Source organism: Agelaius tricolor, unplaced genomic scaffold, assembly GCF_023055355.1.
Source record: "Agelaius tricolor isolate 1412-34295 unplaced genomic scaffold, bAgeTri1.0.p SCAF_14, whole genome shotgun sequence".
Lineage (NCBI taxonomy): Eukaryota > Metazoa > Chordata > Aves > Passeriformes > Icteridae > Agelaius > Agelaius tricolor.
The window spans coordinates 10,953,955-10,967,321 of NW_027269274.1; the positions used below are offsets into that span (position 1 = coordinate 10,953,955).

The 13,367-nt window shown below is 44.9% G+C and overlaps 1 protein-coding gene across 1 annotated transcript in view; it reads right to left on the bottom strand.

The window, feature by feature from the left end:
• Positions 1-225: 225 nt before the first annotated feature.
• CHCHD6 (coiled-coil-helix-coiled-coil-helix domain containing 6) overlaps positions 226-13,367 on the bottom strand; it is a 108,992-nt gene continuing 95,850 nt past the window's right edge. Inside the window, 1 exon segment of the mRNA XM_071439655.1 lies at positions 226-383. Within this exon segment, the coding sequence (XP_071295756.1) occupies positions 360-383 (24 nt within the window). The 3' untranslated portion in view covers positions 226-359.

Genomic DNA, 13,367 nt, shown 5'->3' on the forward strand with positions numbered 1-13,367 from the left:
CTCCTGAAACTCACATGTAGGTTGGTGGAACCAAAGTTAGAACTGGATGAACCAGGCTTGTGTTGGAGCAGGACCCTAAGCTACGAGCTATGCTGGAAGCACCTGGGGTCAACACAATTCTTTACATTGCAAAACAATGAAAAGAAACTATAGCATCCCCTGCTCCTGGGATCCTTCTCCCAACCCCAGGAACGTCCACTGAGACTGATACATGCAGGCATTTAGAAGAGGAATCATGTTGTATTGTCTTGGTGATGGAGGGCAGAAGGCACTGGTTTTGGTCAGTGTCTGTCCAGAAGGATGCTGGAGCTTCCAAGGGTGTCCGTGGTCCCTGTCCTCTGCTCTTTGGCAGATGATGTTTATCCAGAATTAACCAACAGCTCCTGGAGAAAAAAGGAGACAAAAGGAAAAGGCAGTAAGCTAGTTATGCAGCTGTTGACATGGGAAGGTTAACATCAGAAATGAAAGAGTAGCACTGGCAGGGTAAAAATCCCTCAGAAAAATCTTCAGGTTTCACCTACTGTAAAACACAAGATATTCAGGGGAGAAGAGTGTGGAAACAAGAAAGCAGCTCATGATACCAAACATAAGGCTGAGTCTGTGATCAAGAGCACATGGTGAGTTGCAACAATCAGGATTGTAAATCCACTGGCCTGCAGTGGGAGAGAACAGCTGTGACTTCAGGTAAACCTCGGAGCAGTGAGTAATTGCAACCTCACACTAAGCCCTGCCTCAGCATAGGAGGACATAGGAGCATTTTGATTAGCTGCCATCAAACACACACACATGCTCCCCATTTGCTCATCCTGGAACAGGATCAATATGAGACCACCAGAGAAGTGAGAAGAAGAAAGATGGGGACCCAGTGACCACCCTAATTCCTGACATATCTGACAGCCTTTATTCTATTAAGACCCAAGCCTTTCTAAAATTCAAAGCAAAATCACATCTGCTTTGTCCCCACAGAAACCTGCTAAGTGGTATTTCCTCAGATCCTGCAGGTATCTGCATACGAGCTGTGAACTTCTGAGGATTATTGTAAGACAGAAAGCTTCCAATTAGGAAGTTTTTAGGATGGAGATTGCAAAGTCTGCTGTGGTCTCTTCCTATTTTTATCTTATAGCATCAATAAAGTCAAAGAAATCAACAATGCCATCAGCAGTGGATGAGAACACACATGACACCAGCTGTAACACCTCTCCCTCTGAGGATCTGAGAAATCAGTGCTGGATCCCAATGTGGGCAATCAGCTCTCCTGCAGCAGCAGTGGCGTGGCTGTGTCAGTGCTGCAGGAGCAGCAGGATCACAGAGGGTAAGCCCACCCACAGGCTACTTTCTTCTCATGCTCTGGATATGTGCAGGTCCCTTTTTTTGGGTGAGCAGACAGTGCTGATGCATATTAAGAGGACCCAGCTAAAGCAAACTAGAGAAAGACAAGTGACCATTTCACTGCATACAGTCTCATTGCCCATTTTCATTAGGGCTGTATTTGAGCTCAGTTCTACTCTCCAGATATTTGCCTTTCTGAGGAGAGGAGCTGAGCTTTCTTCAGTGTGAATCAGAATGGAAAACATCACAAAATAATTATGCTAGAATGCTTGGCACTGTCTGTCAGAAGGTGAGGATGTCATTTGGGCTGCTTCTGCACAGCAGGCTGATATTGGCTGACACATGGCCAACGCAGACTGAAAATGCTGGCCTTGGATCTCCAAAGACAGCCCCATCTCTGACAACAATGAACTGGAAAAGCTTCAAAGAACTCAAGAATAAAGAGAAAATTGTACACCAAATTATTTAGACAAAGGTTATGCAGAAATCTGACAAATGAACCATCAATAATACTCCACTGACTCTAATTTCCCAGGTAATTTTTCTCATCATTAGTGACTTAAAAGTTACGCACAGAGCAATATATTTTAAAAACTCCAATAGCACTCACTGAAATTGCAGTGAATGAAGCAGTAACAACTCACGATCAATTTTGCAATGAAGTAATTTGCTGTATTCACATTGTAACACTTCAGTAAAGTGTCCAGGAATGTTACATTTTGTGAAAAAAAGAAAACAAACCAAAATCACTTCAGTGCCTACTCTGTGGTTAACCCTTCTGGAAGACAGTAAAACCTCTCTTTTTAAACACTTTTGAAAAATATCAGAGTTACACAATTTCATGTTCAAAATCATAACCACATATTTCAACCTCATCTAGTTGCAGGTGTTTCTGCAATGTATATGTAATGATAAGGGCATGGAGAAGAGGTAAAGCTTCTCCTTCCCATGGAGAAGTGTTTCTACCCATGGCAGGGGGGCTGGAAATAGATGATCTTTAAGGTCTCTTCCAGACTAAACCATTATATGATTCTATGATATTTTAACTTATTTCAGGAGAAAATGAAAACAGCCAGTTCTTAACCTCACTGAATTCTTTCCAGCCTAACCTACCCACATACCAGGTATGCATTGAGCTGGAGGCTCACAAACATTCCTTGTGCAAAAATATCAGGTTCCATCTTACTGTGGATGACTAAACCTCCTCAAAATCCTTTGCACAGTGAGCCTGGACCCAGAACTGATGGGCTGAGGGACACCCTAACTCTGAGACTAAAGCCACTCTTTGCCCACCTAGCTTTGCAACCATGCCAGCGCACACTTGGCACCCTTTCATTTTCTTCCAACCTGGAATCCTCTCTGCAAGATGCTACCAGGTTGCTACAGCACTTACCTTGAGCAGAAGGAGCCAGGAAAGGGAAGGAGAAGCTTTACCTCTTCTCCATGCCCTTATCATTGCATATGCACCAGACAAGGTGAACAGACAACAAGCCCAGGCAGTTTGCAATCACTGTTCTCACCAGACAGGATACTCCCAATTCATGGAGTTGAGGCTCAGGCTGAAAAGTTTTGGTGCCTCCTCAAAAAATGACTGCCCCACAGCTGGCATTAGCTGGTCTCTGCTGCAGTCTTAGCAGAACAAGAAGTCAGAGATGAACAGCCTTGGAAAGTGCATGACACCCTCAGTCTGATGAAAGGGAACAGTGCTCTTCTTGCATGGGGAGGGCAGGTTATTTTTAATGCCGCTGCCAAGGCAATCCAGAAAGGGAACCAGGTTGCAGTCTTGATGAGCTCCAGCCTAGCACCTCTACATATGAAAATAGTGTCCATACAAAGGCAAATTCCTCATCAGCACAAACAGGGATGGCAATCTGTTCAGTCCTGAAAGCAAGTCCAGCTGGAGGGCACACAGCACTTGTTTTCTTCCATGCCTCTCACAGCAAATGGGACCTTTGAGCCACTAACTCATGCTCTCCCACCACTGTGGCACCCTGCTCAGGAGCTAACTGCAGTCAAAATGGGCTGCCTAGCTGGCACAGCCTGCCACTTTGCAGCCCCTGTGGGAAAGCCAGTAGCTTTCCAGTTCTGGTTCTGGTTGAGTGAGGAGAAAGGGCTGAGCTCTGCAAGTAGATCTGCTCCACAGATCTCACCCCTGCTGAGAAGGGAGTCCAGTCAATGCCCAACACAGTCCTTGTCCTCTAACAGAGCTGAGGCCCTGGTACCCAGCACTGGGGCGAGCAAGCTTCAGCAAGATTTTCTAATGCACCTGTTCCTCTGTCCTGTTCCTTCTTCCTGAGTCTGCATCCCAGTGCAGAAGCTGGGGGCTCCCTGGTGGATCTGCAGCATCCTTTCCACCTCCCCCAGTGCTGGCCAGCTCTGTGCCTCGGCTCTCGGCCTTGCTGGAGGCTCTCAGCCAGCAGAGGAATCTCCCTCCTTGAAAAGCCAGACCCTGAAGAACTTCCTCCTTCACTGTTTGCCAGAGACACTGTTTGCCAAGCCTCAGCTGTGTTAAGGCATATTTATTTAACCAGCGTTAGTCTCACAGGGTAAACCCTGCAAGTCCCCTCCACCACGTGCCCTGCCTTTGTTTTAACATCCCTTTAAGCAGTTGCACCACAGCACTCACACACATGGGCACTGTGCAGCTATGAAGAAATCAGAAAGCAGATCCCCATGATAAATGACTTGGTACATTTGGAGTGTCAGTGACAAAGTAGAAATTAATCTCCATAGTTCCTAGTTGCCTGCCGTGTGCAGGCAGCTCTCAACATCACAATACCTGTTGACACACCAGACCTCAGCAACGTGACCACACAACTTTTTCATCTCGGTTAGTGTGGAAAGAGGCACAAACAAAATACAAAAAATCCTGACCTGCCCTAAGATGGGTGTTCAAGGCCTTTACACTGGATGAGGCATTTGTTGCAGGGCTATTAGCACCCCAAAGCACTGCAAGGGACATTTGAGTCACTTTGGTTTGATGTATGCTGTAGGTATTTTTTGGTTATGTGCAATTTGTTCTGTTACACTCAGAGTATTGGCTATTTTGTGGAGCAGCTGTGCTGACTAATGGATCACAGCACTTCTGTGCCATATAGTTATTGCACAGAAAAGCCTCTCTGTCTCTCTCATCCTTCAGGAGTCCAACAGTTGCTGTCCTTGGGACTGGAATAAGGAGGGCCAGGAGCATGCCTGGCAACAACAAAAAACATTAATTCAAAAAGCTATGAAGAGAGTTTTGTTTTCCCTCTTCTCTGCACTGGTGTTAATAGTTTTGCAAAGCAGGCAAGTTCACCCAATGACTTCTTGGCTACTTCCCCAGATGGTGTCTTCAAAGTTGGCTTGACAGCAGAAAAGACGCTTTTCAGAAAACTCACCAGATGCTTTGTCAGAACACCCCAGAAAGTGCTTTCACATGGAAGTCTCCTGGTCTACATATCCCACCAACACAGTGCTAGGAACAGAAAGAGTCTTTCTGGTTTCCTCCTCCCTCTCCTTTGGCTCACAAGAGCCACTGCTTGCTTTGCTCTGCCTCAACAGCTCCCCATTGCTCTGCATCACCCAAATACAGAGTTATTTACCAGCAATACAACTAATCTCCAGCTGTTCTGAGACTCACCTGTTTGTTCATGCATTATAACATTGATTTCCTCCAGACAGTTGTTCTGATCATTGTTCTAACTTGCAGAGAGCTCCCGTCATTAGCCTTGCTTAACAGGAAATATTTTGCCACTGACTGAGCAGCTCTGCAGTCAGCAGACTGCACAAAAAATCATCCTGGTTGGGGGGCTGCATCTCCCTGCTGAGCTGGTAACCCCAAGACGTTGCAGTAGGGAACAAGCTCAGTGCTTTTGATTTTGGACATGTGCTAGAAAAGAGAGGGGCCAGGAGGAACAAACACGGCTCTGCAAAGGGCTGCTGCTGAAAGGATGACTGTTAATTAATCCACATACAAACCCAGGGCAGTTTTTGCTCAATCGATGTTAATTGCATTTAATCTCATTCTTGCCATTAAGAAAAGCCACTGGGCCAGGCTGATGTCGCTAGTGCCTGACACGAAGATTCCACCCACGTTTGGGAGGCAAGGCAGGAGGAGAAAAGTAATGGAAAGAAAGGAATAACCCTTCCTCAACCCCTTCTGCATCACTGCACAATTTCATCGGGTCTGCTCCATTATTTAAACAATTTTTTGTTTTCCAATAACATTACAGAGGAGCTCAAAATGATGAAAATCAGACATAGAGCGTTTCACTACCAGTTATTCTCGCTCTCCCAGGTACCAGCTTAGAGCTTTGCTAACCTGCACAGCTTTGGCTATTGTGCTTCTGTAAAGGACTGAGATACAGAAAATTGCTTATGTGAAGTGGTGTTTGCTTTTTAGTCCCGGGCTGATCCCAACAGACCTGCCAGAGCCCCTCAATATGACCTACAACTGCTGACTGCCACCTTCCATCAGCTCTGCTGAAATCTTTCTCCTCACCTTGCTACTGAGCACAGCCCCAGCATGCACCAAAGCACACTGAAGCCTGTCTAACATAACACAAACGAGTATTTGCTATTAAACAACCTCTGACCAAATTTGCCTTATAAAACAGAACATTTTTGAAGCCTGAACTTCCCAGGTAAACCAACAGTGCACCCACCAGTGATCTGGCTCTGATGTGGGGACTGTGTCTCTATCTGCCCAGCTACCTGCTTGGGAAATGGAAACAATCCTCTTGCCTCTGCAGGAATCAAGCCTGGGGACAGAGGAGCAGCTCTTGTAGCACAGGAAGCCCAAGGTGGCAGATTTCATGACTTCTGGCTTATTGCTTCTGTGAGAGCCTTGCGTTTTTCCAAATCAGTATCAAGAACAATAATAATCAAAGCCAGGTTCTGTCTGTGCCTTTCCCCCGTGGCAGCACACAATGCTTGCCCAGAGCCAATGCTGCAGTTTATCATGGATTTTCTTTATCCCTCAACAAGTGTTAATCCCAATGCCTCTTGCTGCATGAAGTGGACATATCACAAGTGCCATGAAGGACTGGCTGAGTTTTAAGTGCTCTGAAATGGCTCCACTAGACTTGGTCAAGATTGCTTTAAAATCATTTCCCATTAGGACTGTGACCCTCTCTCTTTACAGCCAGTGTAATGACTGTATCTCAGAGGAAGGTAATTACATCCCACTATCTGCTCACATCAGAAACTGCACGCTCCAAACACTCCTGTGCCTTTCTGGACTGAGTGGTAGAAGGCAATGCAGGAGGAAAAGGAGATAACACTGGATGCCCCTCCATCCTGCAACTAGAGTCACCCCAAGTGTTTTGCAAGCTTGTAGATTAGCCCCTGGGAGGGATATAGGGATCCAGAAGGCACAGAGTGTTTCTAAAGCAGAACAATGGCAACTTGTACAAATCCAGCTCTGGTTTTGTGAGGATTAAAATGAACTTCACCCAACTGTGAATATCCGCTTCCAGAGCCAAAAGGAATGGAAAACCACTTACTGATGCAACAGTATTTCGTTATTTCAAACCCTAAGCCAAACACTTCCAAAAATTAAGGAGAGGCAACAGTAACATTATTTGCTGGGGGACATTGGCTGCAGGGGTTTAACTGCTGAACTGCCAAGCCATGCTCTGGGCACAATCTAATGAAACAATAGACACAAATATTGGCAACTTCTCCATACTGTCTATCCTGCTCTTGCTACCAGCCTCCAGAATAATCAGTGGGAAAATAAAAGGAAAAAATAACCCCAGAAGCCAAGAGACTTTGGATTAAGTTGTATAAATGACCTGTTACCTCCTTACACGAGGAAGAAAGAAATGCAATAAATACCTGCAAAGCCATCTCAGTATCCTGGATTAAATGGATTACAGAAATGGAAAGTACATGATGCAAGATGTTATAAAACAAGGTGCCAGGGAAGTGCAGGAATTTGAATCAGGCTGGCAAATGATCCCTGCAGACTATTGAGGAAAATTAATAGAGAGAAAGGGTAGAGAAAGGACATGGTAAGAAGACTGACTGATGAACACTGTTGTTAGGATGTGTAAATTCAGGATGTCAGACTTCCTCTTAAATCTACTTCAGTCCTGGAACAAAATAGCAAATCCTACAGTGCTAAAAAGCACTGGAAGTAGAAAAGTCAGATATGGCAAGCCTCATTTCAGGATAGGTTTCCCCTGTGCATCCCTCAAGATTGAAGTTTGTGACTTTAATTATTCCTGGAACATTGTGTCTATAGGGATTCAATGCAGGAATTACTACCAGCATCCTTGTTATAAGTGCCACTTCTCAAACAAATTACACTTCACTGGATGTCAGTAACATACATAAGAAAACAAATTAGATAAAGGCAGCAGGACAGCAAGATACAGGTCTGGTGCAAGGAAGTTTCACAAGGTCACCCAGAAAAATAAAGGTGCTTAGAATTTAAACTCCTAAAACATTTCTAATTCCCCAGTGTATTAAAGCTCCATGTGACCCAGACACAAAACCTTCAATACACCAATGACTCCACACCTGAGACCAAGCCTAGCTGAGTTGTGCTTTATTTGTGAAGAAATGCCATCAGGGAGCAGGTGGAGGAAGAGAGAGACAGGAGATAGAGGGAGCAGCCCCAGGTGTCCTCCCAAATCCTAGGGAACATCCCAGCCCATTCACTGACTGTTCACAGCCCCACACAGACAGATGGGAGAAGCCAGGGAAAGAGGATGTAATTTTGTTTGGAGGCAAATATAGCAGCTCCTTGGCTGCAGGGCTTCTTCACAAGCTGATTCCAGATTTACATACTGCATTTTGTCTTTCCAGAACTCATCCCAGGATGTATTACCAACCTGCACTAGTTCTAATGAACATGTATGTCTTTAACTCCAGAAATTTTCATGAAGATGGAAGCACAGGAAAGTCCAGTCCTTGGGTAGAGTGCAAAGAACAGCTGAAAACACTTCACCTCAGGTATGGCACTGTCTGTGCCTCTGAGATGGGCCCTCAACACTGGTTGTTAAATTCTCAGACTGGGGATTTCATCAGGTGCTTGCCAGTGTTACTATACCCTGAAGTTTCTCTGTGCACTCCAGGAGGGTGAGCACTGCCCAGAGTGCATAAGCCAGTCCTAGGCTCTACTGTCAGTCACCTCCCAGCTTCTTCCAGCAGCTGAAATAAATCCCCATCTCAGTTTCCCTTTCTGTACCTAAGAGTAATGCCACTTACCAACCACACAGAGGTATGATAATTATTCACCAAGAGAAGATGCTAAAGAAATGCAAAAATTCAGTTCTCAAGGGATCCATTCCTCTGTACAATTTGCATTTATGCTTCAGAGGAAATCTGGTGCTTTATCTTGTTTCCTTCTGTCTTGCTTTAGCAGGCTCTTGCTCTGGATAAAGGGAATTCCTCTTTGGGTCAGGGTATCATGTATGATTTAAAATATGGCTCAATCCTGTCTAGTCTGGCTACATACACCAAGAACAGAGGCAGGCAGAGACTTCTCCAGATATCCTTTTTCTATGACTAATTCTATTTTTGTTCAGTGATACAGTGAAATTCCACACAGAAGTATTATGAGCTTGACTGGCTTTATTTGTTTAACACTTCACATTTTCATTAAGCTGTTGCTACTCGGCAGCCAGTAATTTTATTTGTGTGATAGCTGTATTCATCTCACCCACATGGGTGTAGATGTCGCTCTCCTTTTCTTCTGGCTGAAGAGGCAAAAATCAGCAATGATAGAGTCAAGAGAAAACTGGGAATTCTCAGGTCTGTTTGCAGATAGAAGTGAGATTTGACTCCTACCTGTTTTTGTGAAACACCTCCCAAAGACTAGGGGCATCTACAGGTAAAATTAAATAGAGGAAAAAATTTATTTTGCAAAACTATCCTCCCATACCCAGGTACAAACCAGAAACTGGAATTATTTCAGCAAAATCAGCCTGTTTGACTCAGCACTGAACTCTCCTGCACCAGAAGCCTATTGCTGACTGAGCATTTACAGTATTTGAGTATCAGATTGTAAAGAATTAATTATATGTCTAACTCTTGCCAATTTTCAAGTATCTTGAAATATCTGGTCCCAGGAGCTGCAAGATCTGATTAGATCTCAAGGAAGAAAAGTCTGGTTGGCTGGCCCTCACCAAACCCCAATTAGACAATCTCCTACCAAGTTCAGGCAACCACACAGAATTAACAGCCCTTTTGAAATGTTAACGACTTGAACCGAGACAGTCAAATCACTGAGCCACACCTCTTGGACAGAGGTTTCAGAAGTCAAGAAACACTAAACATTTCACTGTGCCACTCCCCTTTGACAAGATCAAGGAGTGGGAAGCGCTGGGCAGGGAATGCGCAGCCCGGGCTGCAGAGCACTGGGTGCTCCTGCCGGGCATGACCCATGGACCGGGGTGGAGAGGCTGTAACGCATCGGGAGATGCTCGGCTGGGAGATCAGATGGAGATGCCCAACCACAGGCACACCCAGGCAGCACCTGTGGGAAGCTGCAAGCTCAGCTGCCCTGAGCATGGCACTGTCACAGTCAGTCCCTGAGCAACAGGGATCTGCTCTGAGTGGCTGCCCGCTGGCACCCAGCTCAACCAGTGCAATGAAGAGACCAGGGGATAAAATGCCCTACAACCGAACCGTGGGTCTGAGCAAATGAAGGGAACGTGGTGAACTCTGGGAGATGCATCTTGATTTCTCAGTGTCTCCTCCTGTGTAAATTCCAAATCTTTCTTTCAAGATTAAAAACCTCTACCAAGTGAAAAACAAGCTCAGCATTTCTCTAGCTCCATCCTGTCCCTATCCCTCTTCAGAGGACACCCCAGTAGAATACCAGATGCTGGAATAAGCCACAAAAGCCTTCTAAACAATTATCTCCTATCACCTCCTCTGCAAATTTATAGTCCTGCATCAGTGTCAAGACACAGACCTGCTTCCATCTGTCTAAAACACATTCTTTACAGAGGACCTGAAGGTGGAATGTTTAACGTTAGCATTTGAAAATGTATTCAAGAGACTGGAAAAGAAAGTGACAGTTTTTAAGTGTGTTGTTCAATTGTCTTGTGGATGCTGCTCAAGTGGAGGGAGAGCTTTGTATTTTTTTATAATATGACAAATGATGCCAGTCCCATCTTGTAATTTTCCTCACTGTACAGCATGCCTGTTCATGATAGATACCAGTGCAGCTGCTTAGGTGTCCGTTTATCTGCTTGGAATGTATTGTCTGTTTGGAACCAACTCATCCTAAAACAGCAGCCCCAGAGGGTGAGAGAGAAAAAAGGGAGGGGGGCAGGGGGCAGGGGAGGAAGAGACCAGGGAGTTGTGGACTGCGAACACATTCACGCTTCTCCTGTTAAAGTTGTGGAAAAAAGCAAGCATCATATTTAGTTTAAGCTACATCCTCTCTGCCCCCCTCCTAGACCATTCTTTTCTACTGTCACTCAACACCTCTTTACACTCTGCCCACAAAGACCTTACCACTAACATACATTTAATTCACACTTGCAACCAGTGGAAACAAAGCAAGCCCTCAGCTGCCTTCTGCAAATCTGTGCCAGCACAGAGGAGCCTTCAGGTCACAAGCTGTACAGTTTGCAGTTTAAAGGAACAGTTTAAATAAAAACAAAAATGTAAAGGAAGGTGAGAGAGAGAAAAAAACAGGAAGAAAGAGGACAAAAAAGCCAAAGAGTACTTATACTTTGTGTTTAAAGAGACTTTAAACAGGAACTTGCCAATTTTCTGTAACCAGGATTATAAGAGAATAAACTCAAATACTTTGTCCTTCTGAAGAGCCCTCGGAGCTGAATTTCACTCTGCAAAATGGCCAATATAGAAAAAAGCTCATAAATCCCTCTGACGTAAGTAACTTCACATTACTCTTGGGGAAAGAGGCATAGACAGATTCATTAATCCAAGTAAATGAATCCATGAAGCAGTCTGAATTTCTGAATCCCCATAACATCCCACACTGGAAACAGCACCCAGGGCCCAGCAATTTCCATGCCATGGTGCCTGGCATGAGCAAAGCAAGAGACTTGAACAGATGAGAATGTTTTAAGAAAGGACAAGTACAATTATTAAACCACACCTGCCCTAGCCATGTAGCAAAACCATCTTTTGTTACTTTAAACTACCTCTCATCATTTCACTCACTGCATCATTAATGCCAAAGACCAAGGTCACATATGTAGGATGCTGCCTCAGAAACCTGCTGAGTAGCAGAGAGCTGCACAACCTGTCTGAACAGGTGGGTACAAATTCCTGTGGCTCAGCACTGTCAGGGTTAGCTGCTAGTAATACTCCAGGCTAGCAAGGTTAGGGCTGGCTTAATCTGCCATCATTATTCTGCAGCCTGGGCATATCCTGAGAGGATCTTGCTACAGGCTGGTACTCTGTCTCTGACTTACCAAGAACAGTTTCCATGTGTGCATGGGGAAAGTGGGTCTCACAAAGCTATTTACAAAGAACTTTATAAGATATTTGTGTTAAAGAATTGTTAAAATCTGAACTGAATTAAAGGCTTGATTTTTAAGACAAGGAGCTATTCCTTAAATTTTACTTTTTTTCCCCCTGTGGAATAGGGCTTTTTGTTTTGAAAATAATAAAACTCTACATGTAAGAAGGTGTCAGAGGAACTCAAATTGTGTCAGGTAGTTGTCATTACTGTGACTTAGAATTGGAACTTGCATTCCAAATTTTTTGTCTCCCTAAATTTAAGTTGATAGAAAGAGTGTCTGCTCCTGCAGGTAGAAATCTAATTCCACCATCTCTTTTTCACAGTCAGTCTCATTCTCAGATGTAAATTCTCCTGAGTGGACCTGCTAACAGCTACCAATGATGATGGTGACCAAAGACCTCCAAGCACAAGGCTCTGAACTATGCAAACCAACCCTGGTGCCACTGATGCCTGCCTGGGAAGGAAGCAGTGTGCCTGCACACAGCCCCCCAGCCCAGCCAGCACGGGGAAGGACAGGCTGGTCACTTGATTTGCAGACATTTTCCATTATTTACTGCAGCGTTCAAACAGCCAACCTGCTCCCCCTTCGTCTGCTCTGTGGTGGCCATTTCTCCTGAGCTGCCCATCATTTCCTTATCAAGCAGTAAAAACGTAGCATCACCGGAGACACAGCTCAGCCTTGCTGAGATTTCATTCTCTCAGCAGGCTGTAAATGCCCCTATAATGTTGGCTTTTTTAATCTTGTGTTATTATTACCCGCGGCTGCCATTCAGTCTGCAGAGAATAAAGCGCCCAGGCTTTCAGGACCCACACAATGGCTCTGTGCATTCGCCAGTGGTTGGACAAACAATAACTCTGTGTTTCAGCTTTATTGGAAACCCTTCTGTTGTGGGAGCCTGGCTGCATGTGTCCCTCGGCTCGGGCCACGCAGAGGTGCGAGTGGGAGCCGCTGAATTCCCTGGTGATTGCAGGAGCACGTGCCTTGGCACCAGCCTACAGAGCCAATGTGAAAGTGCACAGGCAGCTGCATGTTGCTGTGAGCCCATGGAAGCCAGACACAGGCCTGCAGAGCCAGTTGGTTCTCCTCTAGATCAGCCAGGGAGTCCGAAGCTCTAACAGGGCCCCTCTGTGAATAATTGCGCTCATCTCCGTGTGAACGGCGTTGCCAGCTCATAGAGAGGTGTGATGATATATGACATAACTGTGAAAATGTCAAAACACCACTACCCTGAACCACGTTCTTACAAGAAATCTTGGCTTCCACTTGAAATTTAAGATCCTGCTGCTTGCAAGAAAAGCTTGAAAGCTAGAACAACTGAAAAACCACAAATTAGAATGCAAAGAAAATGTGAAGAATGCAGGGTTCTTCTAATTCAGGGAGACTGATTGTTTTGGTCAGCTCATTATTGCTTGCAGGGGACACTGCAGATGCGTGAACTCCTAGAGAGCTGCAAATATCCCTTCACTCAAGAAAACAAGCCCTGCTGCAGACTCCTCACATATTGAAAACCTAAGAGGAAATTCAGAAACTCCCACAAAACCACAAGTTTTACTTGTGAAACTATTTAGAAATACACTAGGGTTATTTCATTTGTCTTCTGGTTTT